We start from the raw sequence: 27,997 nt of genomic DNA on the forward strand, positions 1-27,997 counted from the left end.
TGTGTCAGTGTACCGGAAACCACGGTAGCACTGGGAAACGAATAAATTCCCAGTGTACAGCCCACAATGGACGAGAGAGAGAGAGAGAAAGAGAAAGAGCGTGTGTGTGTGTGGGGGGGAAATTTCACAAGTGACGCGACCTCGCACCTCTCCAGAACGGACACTTACTAGAACTCTGCTTATACCGCGCGCGCGAGCAATTTTGATTATAACCGGAGGACCGAACAGTGTCTGCTTTAAAAAACTGTGAACGGTGTCTGCTGTAAAAACAATCTCGGGGAGGAAACAAACAAAACAAAACGAAAATTAAACTGATTTTCAAGAACAGGAACTTTTATCACCCAGAAGATGTTGGAGATCTTTTTAGTGATGCTGTGTGGACTGACGAGCCGAGTAGTGACCAAAGGTAGGTGTTTGACAAAAACAACAACAACAACAACAACAACAAATAATAATAATAATAATAATAATAATAATAATAATAATAATAATGCATGTAGATATTGTCCATATAGGCTATAACTTCATTCACAAAATTCACCAAATGAATTAAATTTAAAACCAGCTTGTTAGTGAGTTAGAAATGCGTAACTGCTCAGTGGAGCATAAAACCTGCAGGTACATCTATTGTCAGTATACATAGAGGACAGATGTGACTTTTATAGAATTATTAGCTTGTATTCAAAACAACAACTTTATTATGACGCACGCACGTTCTATTAAATAATTAAAGGATATATTAAGCAACAATTTGTTTGCACACGTAAACAAGGAATTTGTTTGTATTTTATTGCATATACAACAGGTTCCGACATTTTACTAGCTTTTTTCCTCCTCTAATTAAAGAGTGCACAGCAAAAGTAACTATGCATTGGTTATATAACTCAGACACTGTACCACTGCAGTAAGGGTTTTTTTTTTTTTAAGGCAGTTATTATTATTATTATTATTATTATTATTATTATTATTGCTCTAATAAAAGTGAACCCAGAGAATTTGTACAGGTCTAAAATGTTTAAAGATTTCATAACGGAAAGCTCTGTGTGCTCCTGTTTTGGCCCCTGTTCAGTCGCAGAGGGCGTTTATTTCCTGAACCTAATGACTTTCTAATATAAATGACTGCGGGGTCACGACCACCGCAAGGAAACGTTGGAAGTGCGCGTGCAGGCCCCGCAGCTAATCAGCGCTTATGAATAAAACAGACCCCCGAGGGAAGGAAATATAGAGGCCGAAACTCTGCGTCACTCCTCTGCTTTTTTACACGGCTGTTTTTCAAACCTGCCTCCCAGCCAGCAAGCTTTACCTCAGTTGTAACCTCAATTCCTCCATCAATCCTAGTCGCACTCTAGCGCAAATCAGTTTCTTATCTCTGAGAGACTGACTAACAAAAACATTCAATCAAGCTGCAATTTATTATGAACTGCTCTTTGGTCATTAAATGACTTCAGGTCATGAATAAAGGAGCAAACTGTTTAAGCTAGATGTGAAAAAGCGTTACACCTTAAAAGTAAGTTGCAAAAAATAATAAGAAGAATATATATACACTTATACATAATACACTATAAGTTCCCAAAGGTTCATTTTTTAGGTGGTCAGATTCAGTTCAGCGTAAATGTTGATTAAAATGACACTAAAATGCTTTCAAAAAGTCGCACTTCTAAACTTTGACACGTAATTTGATATATTTCATTAGAGAGCATAGTGTGTGTAATAGTCTAAAAATGACTCGTCCTTTTTTAATATAAGATATGCAGCGTGGACTTGACAGTCTTTAAGGTCATTTGGTCATGTTTGTCGCTGTTATAATAACCCTGTCCACTACAAAACTGTTCACACAGCTGCTGTTTTTTTTGCAGGTCATTATAACATGGAACAATAGGGGAGACCAACTCTGGGTCTGCAGGGAAACTTTAACTGATTTTCCTGTTTGCTCATTTATTAAACCTGGTCATTACCTGGTGGTTTGACTCAGGTGTGTTGATGCAGAGAAATCGTCTCTGCTTGATCGAGAAGACACAGGCTTATACTTGTTCCCCTCCCAATCTTGTGGTCCTTCTACTGATTTAATAGCCAACCGATGTAAAATGTTATGTTACCACTGCTATGACCTTTACAGTGTAATTAGCAACAAAGGCTCGCTTTGGAGTGTGTAGAATATGCTGATTGAGACCTGGGCATCCAGCCATTATATTGCCATGGTTTCATGTCGTGTGGAACTAATTGACTCAGCTTCCTTCTTTAAATTGAAGCAGCAGCTTAGTATATAGGCGCCATGTGAGAATGCTGGCAAGGAAATGAAGCGGTGAGTTTGGCATGGACAATGGCGAAAGCCACCAGCAAACTCCAGACCAGGATGTATTAAGACCGGGTTTGGGAACACATTGTGTTTTAAGTAAGAAAACAGATTGATACTTCCAAACAGACCATACGTGGCATGTATAATCATCGTCTAAATGTTGACTTGAATGTTGACATCATCTAAATGTTGACTTGTGGGTCGTTGTGTTTTCAGCTTCAGGACACTTTAGTTTTTAGAGGGTATGAATCCAGCAGCAATATTTTAAAAACATTGTGTACACATGCATATAAAATGATCAGGGATTACATTGTAACGAATTAAATGATTAAACCATTGTCTCTTAATTACTCCAGAGGTTTTGAAATCAAATGTGATAACATACAAAGGTAAGATATTACTCAAATTGATCCCAGAGTTGTGACATCATATTTCCCTTCCTCTTCATAGTTTATCTCTGCAGGCTTAGAGACAATGGGGGTATTTACTTCGAAATGGCTGGCTGGTCCAATATAAAAGCAAATATGAAAGTGGAATTCAAGTGGAATTTCGAGTATTTTGATGAAATGATTTTCAGCACATAATCACAAACTATTCTTTTTCAAATGACACGGACTTCCCCATGCTGTCAGTGGCTATCTATTAATTATATGGTAATAAATTGGTGTAAATGATAAGTTTCTGTGAATATATGTGATTTAAACACGATGAAGCACATAGGTTATGAGTGTCTTTCTTGCTCCCAAGCACAACAGCTCTTAAAGATGTATTTTTCTTTTCCATCTGAAAGATGCAGACAATAAAGGAAGGTTCAGCTCTCCAGTACTGAATGTAACTGAACGACAGATCATCCTGGAGAAGAACCAGATGCTGCAGCTGAACTGCAGGTGAAAATCCCAGAGTATTTCAGAGGCTCATTAGGTCTGGAGACAGACAGACTTTATACATCTGGACTATTGAGAGGTTGCTGACTCAGGCCATGCATTAAGACTATGCAGTAATTCTTTGCGCATGGGAATGAATGTTTTGTGAAAAATAGTAGAGGGGCAAATGAATCCATACTGAAGACACAGGTAAATATGACTCCAGAAACCAAGATTAATTCACAGACCAATATAAGATGATTATAAGATAAAGAGTTGTTGAAAGGTTGCATCGGTACACCATTTTCATCCAGGACTGTGACAAACATCAACTAGCATATTGTAAGATAACATAAACCACCAATTTTACAGGGGGCGATGGGAGCTGGAGTGGGTGTACCCCACGGGTGTGAGCAAGAGCCACCCAAGTGCCCGTGTAGAAGAGACTCGTTGTGGCAAGCGGGAAAACCAGTACTGCAGCAGCCTTATCCTCAGCCCTGCCTTAGCCCAGCATACAGGCTCATACCGCTGCCGCTATTCCCACAAGCAGCACAAACACACCTCTGTCTACATCTTCATCACAGGTAAGAGGCTCCATGTGCCATTTATCGTCAAAGGTAGTGAGATCCTCAATGTCCTGCTCCAAGCCCTGGTGTACTCACCAACCACTTCTACTTGTTAAGGCTAAACAGGATGCGAAAGGAAGCCAATAATATCTCAACATAATTTTCTCCCAGAACCTCACATCCGACTAAGTGAATGGGTCTGGCATGGTTTCTCAATGTCTCCCCATTTCTCATCTAAATATAACCTGTAACTTTCATTTAAGTGCTACCTTGGCGGTGGGGGGGGGGGACAGAAATAGCCCCAGCTGTCGAAAGGCACAGCTCCTGGGCAGCCTTTCCCAAGGCAGCAGGTCTTATCTCCCTCGCTCAGCCTTGCTGTCCGCATCCTGTGCTGCTCATGGGGGGCTGGCGAGGGACAGGGATGAGGGAATAGGATGTCTCCCTTGGCAGAGAAGGGCTGAGTGTTTATAACTGCTTGTAAATGAAGGTGAAAGAGATGGGTACTAAACTGAGGGAGCATCCAGGGACAGCAGAGATTTGCTGGAAAGCAGCATCATGCATAATGAAGCAGCAAAAATGTCATAGATACAAGAACTTTGAGTCAGTAAAATAAGCCCCCAGTCACCTAACAAGGCCTCCGAGGGCCATCAATTGCTCTTGTGGCCATGTCCATTAAGCTTCTCCCTCCCTCTTTTATATGGAATCAAAGCACATCAAGGAAACCCCTGCATCCAGTAGTCCTTGGGGTACTTTTGTTAAAATGTTCAGAGATTTTTTTTTATCTTTCCTTTAATAATGCTAGAGTAACAAACAATGGAGCGAGCAACACCCAAGCACTTTCAATTCCACAAGATGATTCTAGCTGCAAAAGAAAGTGCAACCAAGCTTACAAACAACAAACAAGGCTTTTGATAGCTAGCAAACAATATTTCTTGCTATAGTTATCTGCAATCAAATTGTGTGTGTGGTATTCGGTGACTAAGTTTGAGTGCTCAATGGAAAGTGTATATGTTTTTTCCTGACCCCAGTGTTTGGGTTTCAGATAGCCGGCAGCCCTTTGTAAAGGTGCAGAAAGAGATCCCAGACGTGGTCTACATGAAGGAAGGACAAGACTTAGTGTTCCCCTGCAGGGTCACTAACCCTGAAACAAAAGTCTCATTGATCAAAGTGAGTACTTTTGCTATGAGTAGCTCCAAGACATAATCCAAAATCATTCCCAAATTAATCTTTTCTGGCCACGTTATCCACTCTTGTGTTGTACATGTGACACATTTGCTCCACCGCCATTCATATGTCATCATCATTATCAACATAATTATGGTCAGGAAAATCTTCTGAACCCATTTTTATCATGGTTCTCCACCCAGTATCTTCCCCATTTCCTTTATTCATCTGTTTTATCCACTGATAGCCCTTAAAACCATAATATTACAAAACATTTTACCATTATTTCATTATTCAGTCTGCTCAGATGTCCAGTAATGTCTTCTCATTTATCGCAGTGAATAGTGATTGTGCAAAGATTGTGCAAACTGCATTAAACATGTGTTTGGAAACACCGTATCTCCCATTCATCTCCACCCAGTAACCACTGGCAATATTGCAATTTCTCATGGTCCCATTCTTCCTCTCCCAAGAACTTTATCGCACGCTCTCTTCCCTCACATCTCATCACCCTCTCCACCCATGTTCATCATAACAGTTCCTCTCCCAACCCCATGATCTCTGTCCATCCTATCCAACGCTTTTCTACCATAATCTTCTCCCATCCTTTGCTACATAATGAGACTCAACAAGTCAGTCATGTTCCTGTCATTGGCCCTGCTCTAGGGAAGGCGCACGGATCTGTTTGCGTGAGGGAGGATGCGTGTGACTGGGTGTGTGTTTGTGTATAGAGACGAGTCCTTCACTGGCCTCGTGTGTGACAAAGATACCTGTCTTACGCCAGCAGGCAGAGAGAGTGGCGCCCCCGGCTTCCTCCGTCTTGCTGGCACCATATAAAGCCCTGGAGATGTAGACAGGACGTGGGGGTCTAAGTGCCTCCACCTTAATGCCCTTGTACCTGGGGAAATTCTGATGTCTTCTACAGCTGGTTGCATCAACCCAGGCGATTATTAGACATTAATTGGTATAATGAATATGACTTAATCTATCGTACAAATTGTGAAGTGTCTCTCTTTGGGGCGAGCTGTTCATGCCATTTACGGCTATCGGTGCCTCTGAGAGTAAAAGAAAAACACTTCAGGATGAGTGTCAGATTGGACGAGAGCGGAAAGGAGCAAAATGACCAGTTCCCTTTGCACTCCTTTTGGCTCTGCTTTCAGGATGGGAGCTGTTTTGGGATCTGCCATCGATATTGCATCCCTCTCCTCCCCTTGGCCTGAAAAAGGTTCCCATTTAATTTCAGCTTGCTCTGTTTATGTACTACTTGACCCTATGCAAAGGTAATCAGTCTAAAAATACAAGGCTATCTTGATCTCCCACTCAAACTTCCGGAAAGGTTTTTTTTTTTTTTTTTTTTTTTTGCAGATGAATATCTTTAATCTCGCACCTCTTGCATGGGGGGGAACAATACTCTGGGGGTCAAACTCTCACATAAGCTGTGAAAGTGGCCAGGGGGGCCCTTCCAGAGATTGACCTGAGGGCCCCAGCCGCAGTGTCTATATCCTGTAGTAACAGGATGTGAGGCGATGGACTGGAGTCACGTTTCCACATCCTCAACACTCTCAGGCTCTGTATGAAGGATTCTGGAAGAGGAGTGGAGGGGGCATCTTATACTATGCATGTAGATTGTAAGAACTTAAAACAGGAAGCATTGGCTATGTAAGACCTGTATGGGAACACATTGAAAAGGGCTTAGCTAACACATTCATGGTATTGACCTGTTCACACTGGGAAGGAGGTGTCCACCTGATCCCTTGAGAAAGGGCAGGGCACTTCCAAGCTGTCACAGCTCCTCCAGTAAACATTTCCTCCTCTGGATTTGGAAGAAAACAAAATCATAATACAGCTCTCCAAGAATTTCTGGCAGACACTACCTTGTTACCAAATCTGTCTTATTTTAACTGAGTAGACATTAAAATACAGTACTGTTGGCTAGATATCACAAGTAGGTTGTTTAACTTTAGTTAATTTTACTTTATCTTTTAGGCATATTAATAGCTGCAAGGGTTCCTGTTAAGCTGAATGATTCATGTTCCAATCATTACAGTTTCCTGACCGAAAAATTGGCACCGATCAGAGGAACATCATTTGGAATAACAGAAAGGGCTTTGTTATCCGAAGCCCCACGTACTTCTACATTGGCCTTTTTTCCTGCGAAACCATCATCAATGGAACAAAATACACCAACAAGTTCTTGACTTACAGACCAGGTACGATAACAGTGTTGACAAATAACTCATAGACTAATATTGATCTTGCAAATGGACTGAATTGTCAGTTAATGTGAAACTTTTGTTTGACTCTTTCCAGTGAATAAGATCCAAAAGGTATATCTGAACAGCACTGGCTTGGAACAGGCTCTGCAAGGCGAGCGGCTGGCCTTAAACTGTACCGTTATAGCTGAGTTTAACTCGAGAGTGAACATCAACTGGAGTTACCCTGGAAAGGTTAGTCAAACTCACGTCCAACAGACTATCAGAGCATAAACGTAAGGTTCTGATTTGACATAACATAATCCATTTATGCATATTATCAACATCTTATCTTATCTAAACTTTGTTAACCAAAAAAATGTGCAGAACTTCATGAATTTTTTTTTCTGCATTGTTTCTGTCTGTAGGCCAATAGTACGGTCTCAATCATTCGGCGTATAACACAGAGCAGGACCAACGTGGTGTTCTACAGCATTCTCACTGTCCATAAACTGCACAAGGCTGATAAAGGAATGTACACGTGCCATGTAACAAGTGGACCAGCAAAGCGGGAAGTCAACACCTCAGTTATAGTTTATGGTAATGTTTAAAAATCCTATCACAAGAGCAAAAAGTTTGAAGAAGTCAACTCTTTATGTGTGTCTAATATGTAATGGGTCTTTTGCTCCTCAGATAAGCCCTTCATCAAGTTAAAGCATAGAGATGGTCCACTGGTACAGGTGAATGCAGGGCAGAAATCCTTTCGCCTGTCCCCCAAATTACGGGCTTTCCCTGAACCTGAAGTCATCTGGTAAGTCAGTGGGAAATGGAAATATCACATACTCTATCCCAAAATGTAAAATAGATATATGGGTGTGCTTTCAATTTGATAAGCTTCTCTTTGTTTGAACGATGTCCAGGTTGAAAGATGGGACGGTGGCGGCTGAGCAGTGTTCACGTTACCACGTAGAAGGCAATTCCCTGGTGATTCGAGACGTTGCAGAGGAGGATGCAGGGAACTATACCATCCTCACTCAAATCCAACAGTTTGGCCTTCGTCAGAACCTCACACTCTCACTTGTTGTGAACGGTAAGCTTGTCTCCAATGACCAGAATTTTCACTTTTATTTAATGGGTCTCTTGTTGGCATATATAAGTTATGGGTCGTGAACTGAAGGTCTATGTTGTTCTCTTCCCACTCACAGTTAAGCCTCAGATTGCAGAGAAAGCTGTGGCAGTGCGGGACACAGCGACCATGCCACGGTCCAGCAGGCAAGTCTTCCGCTGCACCGTTCACGGCATCCCGCCACCTCAAATCCAATGGCTCTGGCATCGCTGCCCTACTAAAGGCTTGTAAGTGCCACACTATCCTGAGCACATACTGTACACCTAATGCAACAAGAAGTGGTGCACACACTGCACTTGGGCTATAAGCCAGCACAGATTTAGCTGCAGTTGTATTTTTGTTGGATGGATTCTATATCCTACTTTCTTAGACACACAAACAAACCGTCAAGTCATTTTATATCGTCATGGATTAGATTCCCACACCAAACCAACTTAGATATCCTTCTAGAGATTCTTTAATTGTTATTTTATGTAACTCATTTTCACCCTGTATCTGGTCATAGTGTGTACAATTAGTTTGTTTTTGCCTGTGCCTATAGTAACAGTGTCTTATGTATGTGTGTGTTTGTTTGTGAAAGGAGATGTGTTTTGTCTATTTCAGCATGAGTTCAGACAGGGTTTCCTTTTAGCCTCTAGAACAGATGGTTAAGGAGCTCTTTCATGTGTGTGTCTATTCATTTTTGTGTGAACAAGTGATTATGTGTGTGTGTATGTTTGCATGAATGTGTGCCTGGTACAGACATAGAACTCAGTGTAACCTAAAGTTGAAAGCTCAGAAAAAAAAAAAAAACTTCAAAAGAGGCGAGTTCCGTGCTTACAATAACGATTAGCTGGTTTCTAAATCAAACGCCATGATTTAATGAACTTCCCCTGCAGAACGCAGCCTGTTTATTATTCTGATTGGTCGGGCGCATCCTGTCATGGCTTTCCTAATGTGTCATACACAAACTATTCCGCATTCTCATGAGAAAAGCCAAGCCAGCACTATTCACAAGAGAAGAAACTCCCATTATGGCTTCTCTATACACATGTACACACAGACAGACAAAGGTCGAGGAGTCAAGCTATTATCTGTTCATCTGTTATTGGTTCCAAATTTCTGAACACTTATTCCCATACCCACATCATGTCAGTATGATATGCGCAAATCAATGTGCAGAATTTAAAATTGGCTGGTGTTTCTTAACTCCTTTTTTATATAATACATCCCTTTATTACATGCCATTGCAGTTTCATAGCGCGGTGACTCTAGACCTTTGTCTTGCCTCATATTTTGGCCATGCTATTGAATTCTACTTCCTGAAAGTGGTGTAAAAGAAAAATGTCAATGAAATAAGAAAAAAAAAAAATGGACTGTAGCCTAAACTGGTGCCGTAGAGTACACACAGCTTTATAAATTCACTCATTTTGCAATAGTTAGAGGTTCCTTAAAAAAACTAAATTGACAAAATGTTATATATCTCGTTATATACTAAGGTTCATTCACTAATTATCTATTTAATAAGAAATTGTTTGTTGTGCAAAAGAAAAGATGCCATTGATTTCAAGTGGTATTATTGAAAGTGTTATTGAGAGCTGATCACTGGCAGGATCCTGACCGAGGCCCTTATTCTTTGTAGCAGCCCAGCGCGGCTGGCCTGACGCTGAGGCGGAGGAGGCGCAGGGAGAGAGGCGCTGTGGGCCGGGCAGGCCTCCTAGCGCTGGACAGGCTCAAGCCTCGGCCATGGGAACGGCAGCGCTCTTATCTCAGCTGGGCAGGAGGCGCAGACGGACTTCCTGTGCGAAAATCAGAGCGCTTTTCCTCTCGTTGTTTGGCTTCCTCCCCGACGCGAGGCGGCTTCCCAGCAGCATGATTGTCCCTGCGTCTTCAAACGTGGCACAGTCCGCTTCCTCAAGGGCTTGATCTATTCTTGAGAGCCCCTCATCCCACAGCCTCCACCAACCCCCCTCCAACTCGACCAGCATCTCCAACCACCCTCCTACCTGCATCCTAACCTACCCCCCTCCACCCAACACTCCATGTAGCATTCAGTCAGCAAGCCAGTCACCAAAACTATCCCTGAACCCCACCACCTCCTATGACACCACCACCGCCCTGCAGGCCCATGGCACCCTCCTGTGAGAGTCTGGACTGTTTCCACGTCAGCTGCTTCAGAGACAGAGCTGCACTGGTAACGCAGACACCATAAGGATGAGATGCAGTCAAGAGGAAGGGGTCCGCATATTCATACCATGGAAGTGTTTTCTAATTTATTCTCTCCACCTCCATATGGTGAAAATCTTTTTTAAAAAATCTGTCTTAACTCTCACTCAGACATTTTTGAGCCAGAAGAAGTGCAATTCCATCCACACACTGCCCACCCTTTCTGCTGCTGCTTTTTGCTTTTTTTCATGTCCTGGAGTGGTACTATAATGGATGTATGAACCATGCCTATTTCCAAACCCCAGCCTGTCTGTTGTAGTTCTAGCATCCACAAAAAAGCTGTGAGTTCAGATCATGTATTCTGGATCAATATGTCAGTGTGAGCATTCGGAGAGAGGTGGACATTTGCACTCACTGTTTGGAATTTCGCGTTATGTCCAGAACAATCTCTAGAGCTGGCCCAGAGCGCCTGCTGTGTAGGGCTTCATGGGCCAGAAATAAATGACTGTCATCATCCCATATCAACCTGTGTCACTAGATTTCTGTCAAAGAATTCCTGATCGTGGCAATGCTGAGAATTACCCATGGCCATGATTTGTGTTGAAAAAACATTTTCTTTTTGAGTGTGTATGTATGCATATGAATACTGTATGTGTGTGTGTGTGTATGTATGTGTGTATGTGTGTGTGTGTGTATGCAAGGTGAATGTGTATTTGTGTGTTTGGGTGCAAGACTAAGGTTTCTCACTTTTACGGGTCTATCCCAATGTGATTTATCCTTTTTATACAGATTTTCTATGAGTAATATATGAACCTAATATTTAATAATTTTATACCACTAACGTACTTATGATAAATGCAAATAATTGCCTGGTGTGTAAGACGGCTGATAAAATTTCAAGTATTGTCTAAATACTGTGTTATTATCAAATGTATGTGGTTTTATATTAAAAATCAAATTTATGTGTACAATATGGTCTTTTTTTTTTTAGTTTTGCAAATTCTTACTGAGAGAAGGTTTAATCTAATTACTGACCTTCTTGCAAATAAACTGATGCTCATTTAAAAAAAAAAACCTGACATATTTGGATTTCTATTGTTTCTAAAACTTTTAATGAGGATAGGCATGCAGGGTAGCTTAAATTCGGTATGCTCCTAATACTGTACTCAGGCACACAGTGAACATGTGTGTGTGTGTGTGTGTTCGTGTGTGTGCGTGTGCATGTGCATGTGTGCGTTTGTGTGAATTGTGGATGAGTCTATCTTTAAAAGAATGATTAAAGGGGAGAATATGTGTTAGAACATATGATTTTAGTTCGTGAGTAAGTGCATGTATTTCCTGGGAGGCGTGGGAGAGAGCTCTATGTGTGTGTGTGTGTGTGTGTGTGTGTGTGTGCATTTGTGTGTGTGTTTGAGTGGGTGGTTGAGAAATGCTGGTGTCACGATCAGGGTGGGAAACGGGAGCACAGGAGATGGGCACTCACTATCTTTGCCAAGAGGAAGAGCAATCAGAGAGAGAGGAGTCTGAGCCAGGGCAGGACAGAGTGAAGTGGGGTGGGGTGGGGTGGGGTGGTGGTGGGGGGGGGGGTCAGGGGAGTTAGAGTTACACACATGGATACCCAGCATATCACACGGCACCTTACAACACACAGTTCACGGATGTATAATATTCTTGGCAGTGGGTAGGAACTGAGTTTTGAGAATGTGAAGCTATGAACAGGGGTGATTTAGTTTCGAGGAAGTTGACACACTATGTCCAAGCACTAGACACTGCTAATTACAGAACAAGGACACTTCAGAAAAAACCAAAACTTTGTGTCCTGAATGTACAACACGTAAGCACAATCACCACCACCCTCCAATCCTGATATGCACAAACTGCAATCCAATTGGTTAAAAAAAAAAGTTCACAGTTCCTCTGAAAGCCAAGAAGAATGCTGTTAACAAGGAATTGCAATTCCCAAGGGACAGATGATGATGATGATGATGACAATGAGATATTTCCGGAGTTCCCTCTTCCCGCTGCTGCAGCTGTGTCTCACACCTGTGTGGCGTGACATCACTCCTCCAGCTAAACTAAGTCCTGTCCCTCTCTCTTCCTCTTGTCTCTTTTCTGTCTTTTGGCTCTAAGATGCGAGGAGCTGGTTTCCTCGTCCTGGACTGCAGTGAGAGAGGGGGCAGCAGTCACGTCCACCTACAATCCCGTACTGAGCGTCACACACGTACAGGAAGTGTTGCAGGGAAAGAATAAGGTGAGAACAACTAATGGGTGGACATTTAGAAAGGGGAGAGGAATGATGGACACATTTAGGAAGCCAGCTGAAGTGCCTGCTTCTGTAGAAGTCAGGAAACGGTACAGAAGTTGTTGTTTATTAACTGTTCCACATTACCACCCGAGACTACATCACGGTCAAGGTACAAACAGTACTGTTAACAGAAACACTTAATGTACTACTCTACCCCTGTGTATAATTTCATCAGTCACTTTCCGTCTATGTGAGCCCTGTCCTGTTTTAAATACAGGGGCATTTCATCTGCAGGGGCGGTTCACCATGGGGGGGCAGTAGAACACTTTATAGATCAAGCGACCTATTAATGTTTCTAATCACGTAGAGTAATACTGAAAAAAAAAACAAAAAAAAAGTCAGAATTAAAGCTTCTGCAGAACAACACTGTCTGTCATTTTTGTCATATTAAATGATACCAGAGCACTGTTACATTCTGGATTCTGATTGGTTGATAAATTTATATTCATATGTGCTCGTTCTAATGCAATATGATTTCTATAGTAACAGCTCAATCATAATAATAATAACAATTTAAAAAATGGATTAAAAACATACTGTTATTGTAAGGAGACATTTATTCAACATTTATGGACGGAGTCTCCAGTTTCAGCGCTTTGTTATAGTAAGTTTTCTCCAACACAGGAAAGCCTTCCTCACAGACATCTTCCTCACATGACAAGCTGCCTTTTTTTATTTTATTATCTTCAAAGTAGAGAAAAAAGAGGGAATGATTACTTATAGTTGCTAAATGTGAAATAATAATCATGAAATAATGCAAATGTGCCATAAAACATTCAGTGTGACTTTAAACGGATAAAAAATGACTTGTCATTAATTACAGCTGAGGTCATAAGTTTATTATGCAGAATCTTGCAAAATGTTAATAATGTTTTTTAAATAAGAGGGATCGTAAAAATTGCATTTCGTTTTTTTTTATTTAGTCTTGCCCTGAATAAGTTATTTCACATAGCATATGCTTACATATAGTCCACAAGACACAATAATAACTGAATTTACACAAATGAACCAGTTCAAAAGTTTACACACCCTCTATTCTTAATCCTGTGTGTTGTTACCTGGATGATCCACGTTATTATTTTGTCTTCTGGGAAACATGTAAATGTCTTATGTAGCTTCTGAAAGGCAGTACTAAATAATAAATAAAAAAAAAGATCTTTAAACAAAATAATAACTATTTACACTGATCATCCTGTTCAAAAGTTTACATCCTCCTGGATCTTAATGTACTGTTTTGCCTCTTGAGCATCAGTGAATGTTTACACCTTTTGTAATAGTCGTGTACGAGTCCCTCAGTCGTCCTCAGTGTGAAAAGATGGATCTCAATACATCTCATATAGCGACAGTTGGAAAGGGGTCAAATCTGCAGAAGATGCCGGAAAAGCATCTTCTGAATGTGCAGGACCTGGAGGATTTTTCTGAAGAACAGTGGGCAGTTTAACTGCTCAGGACAAACAAGGGACTCATGAACAACTATCACTTAACGTACAAACAGTCGTCGATCATCCAGGTAACGACACGCAGGATTAAGAATCGAGCGTGTGTAAACTTTTGAACTGGTTCCTTTGTGTAAATTCAGTTATTATTGTGTCTTGTGGACTATATGTGAACATCTGTTAGGTGAAGTAGCTTCTTCAGGGCAGGACTAAATATAAAACTAAATGGAATTTTTACGATCCCTGTTATTTATTTTTGCAGATTCTGCAATCTAAATTTATGGCCTCAACTGTAATTTATCAACAGCTATGATATAAGAGGAATAAAACACTTCAGGACATGCTGTTATCAGGGCACACCACACTACCCTATATTTCCCTAAAACAACACACTCACTCCATCTTGTCTTGATCCTTACTTTATCACTCAGCATATCAGATCATTAAACCATTTTATATACAGTACTGTGCAAAAGTTTTGGGCACATGCAAAGAAATGCTGTAGAGCAAAGATACGTTCAAACTAATGAAATTAAATATTTCTACAATTGCATAGACTCGGGTACAATTTATGCAATAAAACTGTAAGTTTTATTGAGTATCTTGCAAAACCAGACGCGGTTCTTCTGGAGACTTTGACTGTCGCACTCGCTTCTTATCTTTGCAGCAAACCCCAGCAGCCTTCATTGTGTTTTCTTTGTCTGAAAAGTGTCTCTTACCACTTAATATACTGCTTTCTTTACTGACATACAAACATTTTTCTGTAACATTTAATTTTGTGTAGGAACATGAATGTTTGGGAATTCAACATGTTTTTTGTACTGACTTAATAATGTAGAAGTCATAAAATAAAAAATCTTTAACAATGAAGTACTAAAAATAAAACAGGGCCTCAAACTTATGCACAGTACTGTATGTATAGGACAAATGTATAGAATAAATAACTCCACTGAATGCAAACATTATTTGCAAACATTAAAACTTAGGTGCTAAATATTTAAATAGCTAAAAGCAGCTTTTGGCGTCCTGTAATTTTAAAAAGATAAAAGTCATCCACTTTGCACACGCTCTCAAATCAAGACCTACATATAACCGTAATTTGTAAGTGTCAGCTAATTTAGGCTGTGTGTGTGTGTGTTTGTGTTGGCTTTCAGACCATTGGTATTTTAACAGTTGGCAAGGCATTAATATCTGGCGTCTATCGCTGTGTGGCTTCCAACTCAGTGGGTACAGATGAACTGGACATCCGCTTCTATGTTACAGGTATTTTTAGTTTCTCAAACAATTGAACACTTGCAGCTACTTTTACCACAGATCTCCTGAAATGTCATTACATCGCAGGCAGGATATATTACTAGTGATCATTTTAAATCTTACAGTGAATGTCACATGCTGTAGATCAGGGCTGGAAGTCAAAGCTGTTAGGTCATTTTCCTCTCTCCATCTTCCTGCATCTCTCTCTCTCTCTCTCTCTCTCTCTCTCTGTCTCTCTTCACACTGTCTACTATTCAGTCTTTATTAAAAGATTCCTCTGCCTGATTTTTCTTGATTCCACGTCACACTAAATTCGGCCGCAGTGGCTGCAGTGGACATGTGGGTTGTTGCCATGTCTACAGGGTGATTAGGGAGGTGAACAGGAACCTGTGCTCCTTATCAGCCTGCTTCCCCAATGCCGCCTTACGTGCTTTATTTGGAGAGTTCTGGTGGTGTTTGGGAAAGATAAACATTATCTTCCATCAGGAAAACCTTGAACAGTTTCCACGGGAAATTTCAAATAGCTAAAGTAAATACAAGCTCTTTTCACGGGGCTCTCTCGCTACTTTTACCGACAATGGCTATTCAACATTGTCATCAAAGGTTCTGAATAAAGTTCAGCTCGGTCAACACTCACAAAGTGCTTTTCATGATGTTGTGCTTCATTTCGTTTGTCCCAGTTAACAGTCCGTATTTCTGCCTGCAGTCTTTATAAGCGCACTCTAAAACGCCTTCTTTTCCATCCCACCAATCACAGACGTCCAAGGAGGCTTCAGCGTCTCTGGGGAGTCCGAGGAAGGGCCAAGAGAGGGCAGAGACTATCACCTGTCCTGTGTAGCCAATAAACACCTGTATTCCAACATGTCATGGCACAGAGTGACAGGCAGCTCAGCAGGTATGGTGGAGGGTCCACCTCTGGTTGGAGAGCTGACGGAGGGAGAATACTCGCTCACTCTGCGCTTGACGTTGACGAACCTGACAGCGCAAGACTCTGGGACTTACCGCTGCTCTGCCACACACCTGGTCACGATGCAGGACTCCCATCAGGATATACTCGTGACAGTTGCAGGTGTGTGTCTGGGTGTCTCTCTACTCATGAACCACTGTGTATCTTTTTTACCAAATCTTAAGTGTAGCATTTAAATGAGTAGATCTACCCTTGAATCTAACATTAAAGTGACTGCTTTAGTTACTGCCATTCACTTCGAAAGATTTTCCCTGTGTGCTGTGGGTAGGTGTATTTTTGTGTATTTTTGCCCTTGAAAAAACTTAGAAAGCACGGAAACACTCATCTATTTAGAAACCCTTTCAAATTGTTCTCTAAACAAACAAATACTCTTGTATGAGTCATGTAAGGATGTGCTGACAGACATGCACATATAAGAGCTATAGATTGAGTAAATGGGTAAGGGCGGGAAGACAGAAAAGGAAAGACAGGAAGAAAGAAAGAGAAAGACAGAGGGTCCTTGGGAACCGAGTTGCTTAAGCTTCCTGCAGTCGTTCAACCCAAGGCTGTTTCGAAACAGCACCTCTTTCACGTGGGAATGCGAGCTGGAACAGAAGGAAGAGCACACAATGCTACTTCCCATAGTGCCTCATCTACAGAGTACTTCACGGGGGCTGAGAACAATCAGCCAATCAGCAACTGTCAAAGACCAAGGAAAGAGACAATAATCAATTGTCTCAAGGAGGAAAACATTCGGAACAACAATCAGCTCGTCATGAGGTGACCCTTTCTTTATTCCCCTGTCCTAGTCATAATTGTCACTATTTAAGGCAAAGACTTCCTCAAAGAGGCTTCTGCAGAAATGAGGAAGTGTCATATAATTGCACAAACGAAACCTACTCTAGAAGTGTGGAAAATGGGATACAAGTAGCCCATTGCATCATGATGTGCTAGATTGTGCAAGAATGTGCTATTCTGAAAAGTACAATTATGATGAAACTGAAACAAAAACGCAGCTCACACTTATTACAATTTTCCTGAAAACAAACGACACAAGGCACGCAGCCAACTGTCAGGGAAGTCGGGGTTTAGTCAAGTCAGTTCAAAATGTGCTGCTGAAATAACCTGAAAGTTGTCAACAAATGGCACAGCTCCACTGGCTGAGAGTCAAACTTTCCACATCACAATTTGTATTGAAAGAAATACACCTCGCTTTCTGTTCACTGATCTGTAAATCACTCAGTGCTTTGTTAATGTGGTCCAGTATGGCTACTTATACGCCAAGTGACAGAAATATGCAAACGCCTGACATCATCGCCTCCTCTCTAGTGATATTAAATCGAATTTGTGGATATGCTGGTTGACAGATTATGTCACAACGTAACATAACTGTGACTTTTGGTATGCCGCTGTAGTTCTGGAGGCTCCAGTGTTGCTGCAGAACCTCAGCGATTGCAGTGTGAACATCAGCAACTCGGTGACTCTACAGTGCCCCGCCAGTGGAGTGCCACGACCTCTCGTCACGTGGTACAAGGACCGGAGGAAGCTCAAGCAGGTGTCTGGTGAGAAAGAAATCCTGGAATTCTCAGTAGCTCATTGAGACCCTTAAATCTCAGCTGCTTCCTTGTATCCTGTGTCAACTGTTTTGGATAAAGGCGTAACTCAAACGAGTAAACGTAAAGATTTCAAGCCATCTAGGATGTTCAAGAGTAGCAAAATGGCTTGTACTATAAATCACTTCATTTCGTTATCAATAGACATTTCCAAAAACCAATCAATCTAGTCATTTGATTTGAGACTCATACTTTCACGTTAAACCAAGTCAACTGCCTTTGACTGATAGATTGATGGATGGATTTTGTGTCCCAGGCATCATGCTGGAGCCGGAAGATGGCACTCTCCACATTGACCGCATCGCTGTTGAGGACGAGGGCTTGTATACATGTCAGGCCACCAACGAGAGAGGATCTGTGGAGAGCTCGGCTTACGTTTCAGTCGAAAGTAAGAGGGAAGAAGTTGTACTGCTGTTATTATTCACTGTTTCCCGTAAACGCTCTTCTGTTTACTGTAAAAGTGCTCACCTGCAAGATTTAATTACGCTTAGTTTATGTCACACCCTACTCTGGCTGTCTCGCACGCTGAACGGATGCCTCTGAGCCTGCTGAAGAGAGGACAAGCTTTTGTTGTTGTGTTCTGATAGGTCAGGAAGGAAGCTGTCTCCCTTTTTGATTTCCTACGGAAAGCGTCTGGTTTGCAGCCCATAAACTGTTTAGCTATTTGTACATCTTCAAAAAAAAAAAAAAAAAAAAAAAAAAAGAATATGAAATGATGAACGGGCGACGCAGGTCAGTGTTTGACTGCCAGTAACTGTCTGGACAGAAAGCACTAATGAAATATGACCGCCCTCTTTGGGAAGTATTGTGAAATGTCAGAATGGAGTAGGTTGGATCAAACTCAAGTAGATGGAAAAGATCTCAATTAGCCAAACATGTTGTGACCTACGTTTTTACCTGAAGCTGATCTGTGTGTCTTGTAGATTCTGAGTCTTTCTCTCTGGAGATCCCCACATTAGCCTGCACTTGTGTGGTGGCCACTCTCTTCTGGCTGCTCCTAACGCTGCTCATTCGCAAGCTCAGACAGGTGAGAGGCAATCAGACCTTCTCTTCTTAAGCCGAGAGCCGGAAATGTATTGTATGGAAAACACACAACAAAATGCACACACAATAATATCGCTTTTCAGCCAGACAGAGCGGTCCGGTATAGTACGGTTACTAAGCTGAATCTAGATGGATCTGTAGCTCAGTCAGGTATTAGTGTCTGGAGACATCTCCCCCATACACCCACACCCCTGCCCCAACATGGCAGCATTAACAGTAAACCCAAAGTGTTTCATGGAAACAGCTTCAGAGTTCCAGTTTTTTTTTTCATTTTACCACAGCATCAACAGGCTGACCATTGAAATGCTTTTTGGAATTTGAATATAATTTCCCAGCCACTTTGTGCTTTCATTTCTTATATTGGACACTAGATCTCACTCACCCATAAAATGAAAACTTACATATCTACAGCTGAGTAAACAATTTAATAGGGAATATTATCAGCCATAAATGAAGATTTCAGTGCCAGTAGGAAAGCAGTTCTAGCTCCAAATTTCTTGATAGTTTGACCGACCAATTCAACACGAGTAGACTGCAATGACATACATATTGAATGACGATTTGTGATTTCAAAAATACTGAAATGACGATTTGTAGCCATACCGTGTCATACATGTTGTACTGTCTGGGGAAAAGACGCTTAACGGTTTAGCTTGTTCATTCTGAAATACTTTTGTTTTAATACATAAAAATGTGTAGCTAGAATAGTTGTTCATACAGGCCTTTTCATTTATTTCCAAATATTGTGTCTCAGCCAAATTCAGCAAATGGCAAGACAGAATACCTGCCAATCATCCTGCACCAGGGGGAGGGGCCTCTAGATGAACACTGCGATAGGCTACAGTATGATGCCGAAAAGTGGGAGTTCCCACAGGAGCGTCTTCAGCTGGGTTTGTATTTGTGTGTTTGTGTGTGTGTGTGTGTAGAGTATATGTGAGATGTGCATTACGTCGATATATATTTTCTCTCTCAACAGAAAAGCCACTGGGACGAGGGGCATTTGGCAAAGTGATGCAGGCGTCCGCTTTTGGCATCGGCAACTCAACCGGCTGCACCACCGTGGCTGTCAAAATGCTCAAAGGTTTTCACAGAGAAATTGTAACCCACTCATTTCACATGCTATCCTGATGTTAGAATTCATTGCCAAAGTGACAGTGAATGACAGTCAATGACAATGACAATGAATGACAGTCATGAGTCATGAGATTCTTTGCTGCTCCAACAGAGGGAGCCACGCCAAGCGAGCACAAAGCACTAATGACAGAGCTGAAAATCCTCAACCATATCGGACATCACCTCAACGTAGTTAATCTCCTTGGTGCCTGCACCAGACCAGGAGGTATGTGCTTCTTTCTCAGGTCTTATATGCACAAATATGCCGGAAAGAAAAAAAAAAATAATTCCAAATATGCTGAACAAGTTGTCAAGTTGGTTTCATCTCTTGTAAAAAAAAAAAAGAATAAGTATTCACAGTTTTATTCCTAAATAAAAGTACTGTAATTAATTCAAATAGCAAGACTAATAAATCTAAGCTTCTAACATTAGTTAGAAGTTATTATTTTTATTAATTAACATTAGTAACTGTCGAACAATGATACGGACAACTTTTTCAGCAAACTAAAACCCTGTTCATCGTTCTCAGGGCCTCTCATGGTCATAGTGGAATACTGCAAGTATGGAAACTTGTCCTCATACCTAAGGAGCAAGAGGGACGTGTTCATGCTGAACAGGGTTGGTGCTATGTATACACACACCAATATTTACCTTCATCACATACACCGTCTCCTATACAAACATTTCTCTTTGTTCTTGTTCAAGTTTGTCTGGGTCACCTGCTGTATTTTGCTGTTCTATGCATTGTTGTGTCTTTACAGGCAGCCTGATATGGCTCCACTGTGTACGAGTGTATTTTAAGGTGTTTTTTTTTTCAACGTCCTGTTCTCATTTCCTTCTGAAAAGCCTCGCGTTCCATTTACCACAAACACTTTGCAGGGTGACAGTTTTTCACTTCTGGTCTGGTTTATCTCCTTTACCGACAGTGCCCCCCTGAAAGAGGCCTCTCTCTACTCTCCATACAGAGCCTACTAATATCATTTACTTAAAATAACCCTGAACATGTACTTTTAGGGTTGAAAAATAAATTGTTGAATGCCCAAGAAACGTCAACAATGGCCTCTCGTTAGAAATGCCAGCACATTGGATGTCATTTCCTCAGTAATTTATTAAACTGTTGCCAAATGTCTTAAATAAATCATTTGTATATAAATATATAATAAATAGAAATACCATAACAAGCACTACTGAGGTTTGCTAGGTCAGCTAGCTTGGTAGATTAGCATGCAGGTTCTGCAGAAAAGTTTCCAGGTAGATTTACCCATTTCAATTAAACATTTAAAAAAAGAATAATAAATGAGCACTTCCAATCAAACATCATGTTGTGCTCTTTTTCTCTCTCTGGTGGTCCGTCTCAGGTGAATGGAGAAGAGGAAAGGGGACAGCAGGATGAGTGTAAGAGCTGTGTGGAGAACCAGAGCAGTCAGAAAGTCAGCTCTGAGATAGAGGGTGAGAGAAGAGAGGAAAATGAGGAAGACAATGGTGAGAATCTTCCTTACACATTTATTTATTTTATGAAAAACTGCCTGTGATAAGACATCAGAGTAGGAGACTGTGCTGTTTTGTTTCTAATTCGCTTCTCAGGTTCTGTCTCGTGCTCGAACACTCCTCTACACTTAGAGGACCTGATTTCCTACAGCTTCCAGGTGGCCAGAGGCATGGAGTTCCTTGCCTCACGCAAGGTACAAGAGTGTCTATATTAAATATTTGCACCTCTAAAGGCATTTTAACACTTAATTGATCATCATCATCATCATCATCATCATAATCATCATCGTTGGTTTGCTTTTATGCAGGTATACAGATTTTAGAACAACATATGCTTCCATCCAGATTCCATCCCATCTTTATTTCTGAGAGACTCTGCGTCTCTAAGATACGCTTTTTGTTACTGGCCTGTTGCCAATTAACCTAATTAGCTGCAAAATGTTCCTCCAGCTGTTTCTTTTTAGTAACACTTACTTTTCCAGCCATTTGTTGCCCCGTCCCAGCTTTTTTGAGACATGTTCCGGCCATCAAATTCAAAATGACTTTTTCTTATTTATACATTTCCTTAAAATGGTACATTTGCTCAGTTTAAACATTTTGACATGTTTTCTATGTTCTATCGTGAAGAACATATGGGTTCATGAGATTTGCTAATCATTGCATTCTGTTTTATTTACATTTCACCCAATGTCCCAACTTTTTTGCACTCGGGGTTGTACGTATGTTGTAATCACTTGCCGTCTCTTCCAACCATTTCTCTAGAAGACACAACATCACTTTCCATACACGATACAACTTGAAACATGAAGTAACATGACATTTTCGTTGCCGTTTACAGTGACAGAAAATATGGAGAGAGTTTTACAGAAATGTTTGTAGTCTCCATCGAAACATCTTCATGGGAGTATCAGTAGGTCAGTAGGTCAATGTTTAAGAGAACCCTCAAGCTAAAAACCTGTTAGAGAACAACAAAAACTGTGCAAGGGTTGTTTTATTTTTATTATAATTAGTGCTTATTTAAGTGTTTTGGTGAAGAGGTAGGTCTTTCGTCTTCGTTTGAAGACAGACAGTAACTCAGCTGTTCGGAGAGCCAGGTGAAGTTCGTTCCATGAACATCCAGGACACAGAAGCATCTTGATGCACGTCTTAACTTGTATCTTGAGGGATGCTGACCAGCTCTATCAGGATAATGTTCGTTGATACCCAGCCACAGGGACAAATCGATTTCACATGCACATCATTCCAACCGAATTCATTTGAAGTACACTGTTTAGGTGGAGCGGAGATGAGGGACTCAAAAAACAAACGCTTTCACGCTTGACCAGACGTCCCAAGTGAAATGTATGGATTTGGCCCTAAATATGCTTCTGTGTTTAAACTGTGTGTCTGTGTCTGCCAGTGTATACACCGAGACCTTGCTGCCCGAAACATCCTGCTATCTGACAACAACGTGGTGAAAATCTGTGACTTTGGGCTGGCCCGAGACCTTTACAAAGATCCTGATTATGTGCGCAAAGGAGATGTGAGTGCATCCAGACCTGCATTAACTCATTTTTACTGTCTACAGACCAAAACATGAGGCTAATATGCAGAGCGAAGTTAATTAGCAAGATCCGTGCTGTTCATGTTTTGCTCTTTTCCTAAATATAGGCTCGCTTACCGCTGAAATGGATGTCTCCGGAATCGATCTTCGACAAGGTCTTCACCACTCAGAGTGATGTGTGGTCTTACGGTGTTCTGCTCTGGGAAATCTTCTCACTTGGTACCGTCGAGTCTTAATTACTGCAGAAAACATTTTCATTAGGCATTCAGTACATTAGTTTCATTGGAACATCACTATATCTGCGTCAGAAGATATAAAGATTAGCAGTAGATTCTCTACACAAGGACAAATCAGAACAATTCACTTTCACGTTGCTTCCAGTTCCCCTTTTACACACACTCGGATATTCTGTGTACGTGGTGTTTAGGGGCGTCCCCGTATCCAGGACTCAACATTGATGAGGAGTTTTGCCACAGACTGAAACAGGGAACTCGAATGCGTGCCCCAGAATACAGCACCCCTGAAATGTGAGTAGACACATTGTGAAAAAACAAACAAACAAACATAAAAACACATTCTGTAGGAAGCTGAGTTAAATCACTAACTAGGGGTGAAAGTGTGTTAGGAATATTATGAGACACATTACGGGGTGTGCTGTTATAGGAAAATAATCTACAACGGGGTGGAGTAATGAAGCAGAGTTACTCTTAAAATCCCAGCATGGACTATTTTACTATAACAGCATGTCCTGAAGTGCTTCTCCACAGCAATTACATTTTTTATTTGTTAACAAACAACGCAGCATCGTGTTCATCTGTTTATAGTTGTGAAACATCCATAAGATGTCCTGAAAACTTTCCAGTAGCGGAAAAATTGCAGTCTGTTACAGGATTTCACTGAGTTCTGTTGTGATTGTTGCGGCCCTAAATGTTTGATTTTGCTGCGAATTTTTTGTGCCTTTTTTTTCTCGGAAATCTACTCAAATTGGCGAAATCGCATCGCGATCGAACGAAATTGTTTTGCAAGGTCTTTCACAGTGATGTTTGTTGGTAAATGAGACCTTTTAGATATACCCATGGTCGACGCACGTGAAACGAAGAGGGCTTTGGCTGAATGTGTGTTGTGATGACGTCAAATGACGCGTCTAACCCAAATCTGCAGAACATCTGCGGTAATTTTTTTAAAATGGCAAGCTCCTCAGAATATTGCGGAGTTTGCTTGATTTTGTGTTAATTTCCGCCTGGAGCCTCCTTATTTAACTTAAATGTTAAATAAACGTCCTGACAGCATATTTTACCATATCATATCTGTTTATTATTAGACTATGTAGACTGTCCGGCATACCAGTCTGTGTGACTGAGCTGTTACCATAGAAACTAGCATTTGAACAAGCTCATTAACATAAGCTTGTGATGTGAGGCCGCACTAATTTCGGAGCTGATCAATCAGATTTGAACTACGATGTGAGATAATACCTAATATTACAGTTTTCGGTATAAACGAACACGCTGCGATCAGATTTCTTTGTGCTTTGTGTGCATTCTTTATAATCCCTGTTCCAAACCTTAACCAACTGCAAAGGGAAAAAAGAATTAATTCATTTTTGGTGTGAGATCAACATCTAACATGATTGATTAATCTACGTCCTTATCCATCACAGCCCGATCACAAAGGCATGAGAGCAACTGTTTTGCGTTATGGTTGTGATTAGAAAGATAACACGAATCTAATCTGCTCTTTTGCAGCTACAACACTATGCTGGTGTGCTGGGAGAGAAACCCGTCAGACAGACCCACCTTCACTGAGCTGGTTGGAACGCTAGGAGACCTTCTCCAGGCTCGTGTGCAACAGGTATTCAACCTGAACTCGTACAGATATTATTAAAAACTCTTCATCATACTGAGCTGCATTAATGAAGCCTTTCTGGCTTTAAGGATGGGAAGGATTACATCCCCTTGAACACGTTTTTGTCAGGAGAGAGTGGTGCAGAGTATCTGGATTACAGAGACACACAGCAAGGAAACCCGAGGTAAATGTGCATCCAGGAATTTAACCACGACTGAGTTTCTGAGAGACAGCAGTGTTTAATTCCAAGATGTAATCCCAAACTTTAATCCCAAACTTTAATCCCAAATCCACAACCCATGATACAGTCTTAAAAGCTGAAGAACAAGCATAAATTCTAGTCATAAAACTAAGAAGGGAATAAAACACTTTAGGTGTGCTGTTATTAAATATATATATATATATATATATATATATATATATATATATATATATATATATATAAATTGCTGTTACCATATCAAAGTATCAAAGTTTTCCTATAACACCATGTCCTGAAGTGTTTTTATTCCTCTTACACCGCAGCAATTTGCCAATGCTTATCATTATTTATTTCTTATACTCTTTAACTGTTTATTGTTACCTTTCATTTTTATGGAATATCAGTGATGCTGTTATAGAAACACCTTCCGACCAATCGGAATTCCAGAATTCAACAGCGCTGTGTGTATAATGAACATTAATAGCGTAAAAGGTAGCTATGAAGAACACAGGTTATTAATCATCTCAAAAGGGAATGGCATAGCAAATAAAAACACACAGAGAATTTTTCTGCATCAATCAACTTCTTCTCGTCTCTTCCAGCTACATCAATACCAGAATCGATACTGTCTCCACGTTTGAAGAGGACCTGAACAGAGAAGTCCCAGAAGTATGCTTCTCAAATTATGCACATGCAACGTTCAGGAATTGATGACTTTTGGTTTTCCTGAATTCACGATATTGCTAAGTAATAATGTGTGTTTATTTTTGTTTGCAGGATTCCCAGTCTGACAGTGGCATGGTTCTCCCATCTGAAGAGTTCATCCAGCTGAAATGGACTGACAAGTTCAAAACTAAAAACATAACCAGGTGAGCGTGGTGGTCTGGATACACTGATCCAATGGACTTTTTTTTTTTTTTTTTGATAGTCTGAATGGTTTTTTTGTGTTTCTGGATATACATTTATATGTAAAATGATGTAGTCATAAAATTTACACTAACAAGCACTAAGAAAGTCTATTATTCGGCTTTAATATAATCGATCGATAGTCTAAATTTGTGCCGTGTCCAATTCAGTACAGTAATGTAGGCGTTTGACATAAACAGTGTGATTTTTATCCTTTAAGACACTGAACTTAAAGGCTTAACTGAACTTAAGGCTCAATGGTAATAGTTTACATTAAGGTCCCCTTAACTGACATTTTTTTAACATATGAACAAACCATGAAGCTCAGCACTAAAAATAAACACTATATATAATAAATTACAATAATAATAATAATAATAATAATAATAATAATAATAATAATAATCTGAATAAGACAAATCACATGCATGGTTAATGCAAGTTTAAGAATTCATATTTACATCTGGAGACTAGAGAATATTCAGGAACATCATGTAATTTATTTGTGATCATTTCTGGTCACGGGTTGAATAAATATTATGTTAAAACGTAAAAAAAAAAGCATTACAGAATTAACGGGTGTTGTTGTTGGGCAGCATTTTAAAAGTAAATTTAGAATTTTTGCAGATATTAGGATAATCGAGGAAACTCGCTCTCTGCTCAGTTCATAATGAAAGGACTTCAGATTTACTGGGGATAGTTTGCAGTGTCAGTGATTATTTTGTCTAATCACAGCACTAGTCGAATAATGACTTTACTACTCGTTGCAGGTTCTTCTTGAAAAGCCAGCACCAGGAGAGAATGTTAGCCAGTTCAGCACTCCGCTGTGTGAGCGGCGTCCCCTGTGGCTGCGGAGAGAACGACGACACTGCCGTCCCCTGTGGTGCACCTCCTCCTGACTACAACACTGCTTTGCTCTACCCTTCTCTTTAACACACACACACTCCTAAATATATGACTGGGCATTCAATTAGTGAGTTTATAGACACGTTTATAACTGGGGGTTTTTAACAGGATGAAACATTCTGAACTGAACATTCTGAAAGAACACATTTTTCATAATACTTCACTGTTGAATGCTTTTGCACAAATTATTTTTAAAAAATAATGCAGCTCTTGGACTCATTTGCTTTAAACAATTTAATGATTATCCTCATATCTGCTTTTAGCCAAAATCTGCATTATTTATTATTATTATTATTTAGTAAACATAACTAGATAATTAGTTGTTTTTTTTTTATTTAAACAGGCCTATGAAATGGCTCTTCTGTAAGTAAGAATAGATAGAATGATGATGTTGTTTTTTTAAATGGATAATTATGAATTGTTAAACATTTGCAGAAAGGCTGGACAGAAAACTAGCGACCTTAATTAATTGCGCTTAAATCCAAGTGTTTTAATGCTAGTTTTATCTCAAAATTGTCCCAGATATCAATTATTTAAAATACATATTACTTAAAGTACATAATACGTTACATTAGTTGGTTAACGTTAGTTCGGTAACCAAATGAAATTAAATTAAGCTAATTTCCAAACTGAATGTTTGGTGACGTTTCAAAATACAAACATTTGAAATGTAAAAAATACATATTTTTAAATATTGCTAGCATCTCTGACGCTGTCCAAGGCACGCGGTGCTGAAAAGTCGCACGCAACAAACCGGGATGTCTGCATGCACCTTTCCCTGCTTTTTCTATGCATGTGGAAATCCATACATGAAATTAAACACCGTTTTTGGACACCGACAAGTTTGTGCTTGGCGAAACCTGAGCATTTCATATTTTGAGGAAATTTTGTTTAAGCCAGAGTGACTCACGTGCTCTATTTTTTAAAAGTTCTCCTCTAAGCAGAAGTAGTTACATCATTCATGGGTTTTTTGTGTTAACCAGTCAAATGAGCAGTAACTTTTTAAAAACGAATTTTTTTTTTAGTAAACCATTATAAATTCAA

At 40.3% G+C, this 27,997-nt stretch overlaps 1 protein-coding gene across 4 annotated transcripts; it reads left to right on the plus strand.

The window, feature by feature from the left end:
* Nucleotides 1–27,208, plus strand: flt1 (fms related receptor tyrosine kinase 1). 4 transcript variants are annotated; one of them, XM_053610908.1, is made up of 30 exons: nucleotides 1–406; nucleotides 3,087–3,183; nucleotides 3,532–3,743; nucleotides 4,768–4,892; nucleotides 6,937–7,099; nucleotides 7,200–7,336; nucleotides 7,510–7,681; nucleotides 7,775–7,892; nucleotides 8,002–8,171; nucleotides 8,287–8,434; nucleotides 12,483–12,603; nucleotides 15,248–15,356; nucleotides 16,105–16,416; nucleotides 17,709–17,855; nucleotides 18,163–18,294; nucleotides 18,830–18,933; nucleotides 19,705–19,840; nucleotides 19,927–20,031; nucleotides 20,176–20,289; nucleotides 20,593–20,681; nucleotides 21,422–21,545; nucleotides 21,648–21,745; nucleotides 22,951–23,073; nucleotides 23,202–23,313; nucleotides 23,522–23,621; nucleotides 24,840–24,945; nucleotides 25,029–25,123; nucleotides 25,744–25,810; nucleotides 25,919–26,010; nucleotides 26,818–27,207. In XM_053610908.1, the coding sequence occupies exons 1-30, from the start codon at nucleotides 349–351 to the stop codon at nucleotides 26,978–26,980; spliced, it is 3,849 nt and encodes a 1,282-aa protein (XP_053466883.1). In that variant the 5' UTR covers nucleotides 1–348; the 3' UTR covers nucleotides 26,981–27,207. The 4 variants fall into 4 exon arrangements, with proteins under 4 accessions (XP_053466883.1, XP_053466886.1, XP_053466885.1 ...); XM_053610909.1 differs by lacking the exon at nucleotides 1–406 and having other exon boundaries at nucleotides 3,083–3,183; nucleotides 4,772–4,892; nucleotides 26,818–27,208; XM_053610911.1 differs by lacking the exons at nucleotides 12,483–12,603; nucleotides 15,248–15,356; nucleotides 16,105–16,416; ... (15 more) ...; nucleotides 25,919–26,010; nucleotides 26,818–27,207 and adding an exon at nucleotides 9,832–11,323 and having other exon boundaries at nucleotides 9–406.
* Nucleotides 27,209–27,997: the final 789 nt, after the last annotated feature.

Source organism: Ictalurus furcatus, chromosome 23 (genome assembly GCF_023375685.1).
Source record: "Ictalurus furcatus strain D&B chromosome 23, Billie_1.0, whole genome shotgun sequence".
NCBI lineage: Eukaryota > Metazoa > Chordata > Actinopteri > Siluriformes > Ictaluridae > Ictalurus > Ictalurus furcatus.

Excerpts from the sequence above, each read along its gene's own strand:
- flt1 (XM_053610908.1), top strand. The coding sequence starts at position 349 with ATGTTGGAGATCTTTTTAGTGATGCTGTGTGGACTGACGAGCCGAGTA. Across the intron at positions 18,295-18,829 it reads GGCTTACGTTTCAGTCGAAA|ATTCTGAGTCTTTCTCTCTG; the intron begins GTAAGAGGGAAG and ends TGTGTCTTGTAG. Across the intron at positions 23,622-24,839 it reads GAATACAGCACCCCTGAAAT|CTACAACACTATGCTGGTGT; the intron begins GTGAGTAGACAC and ends GCTCTTTTGCAG.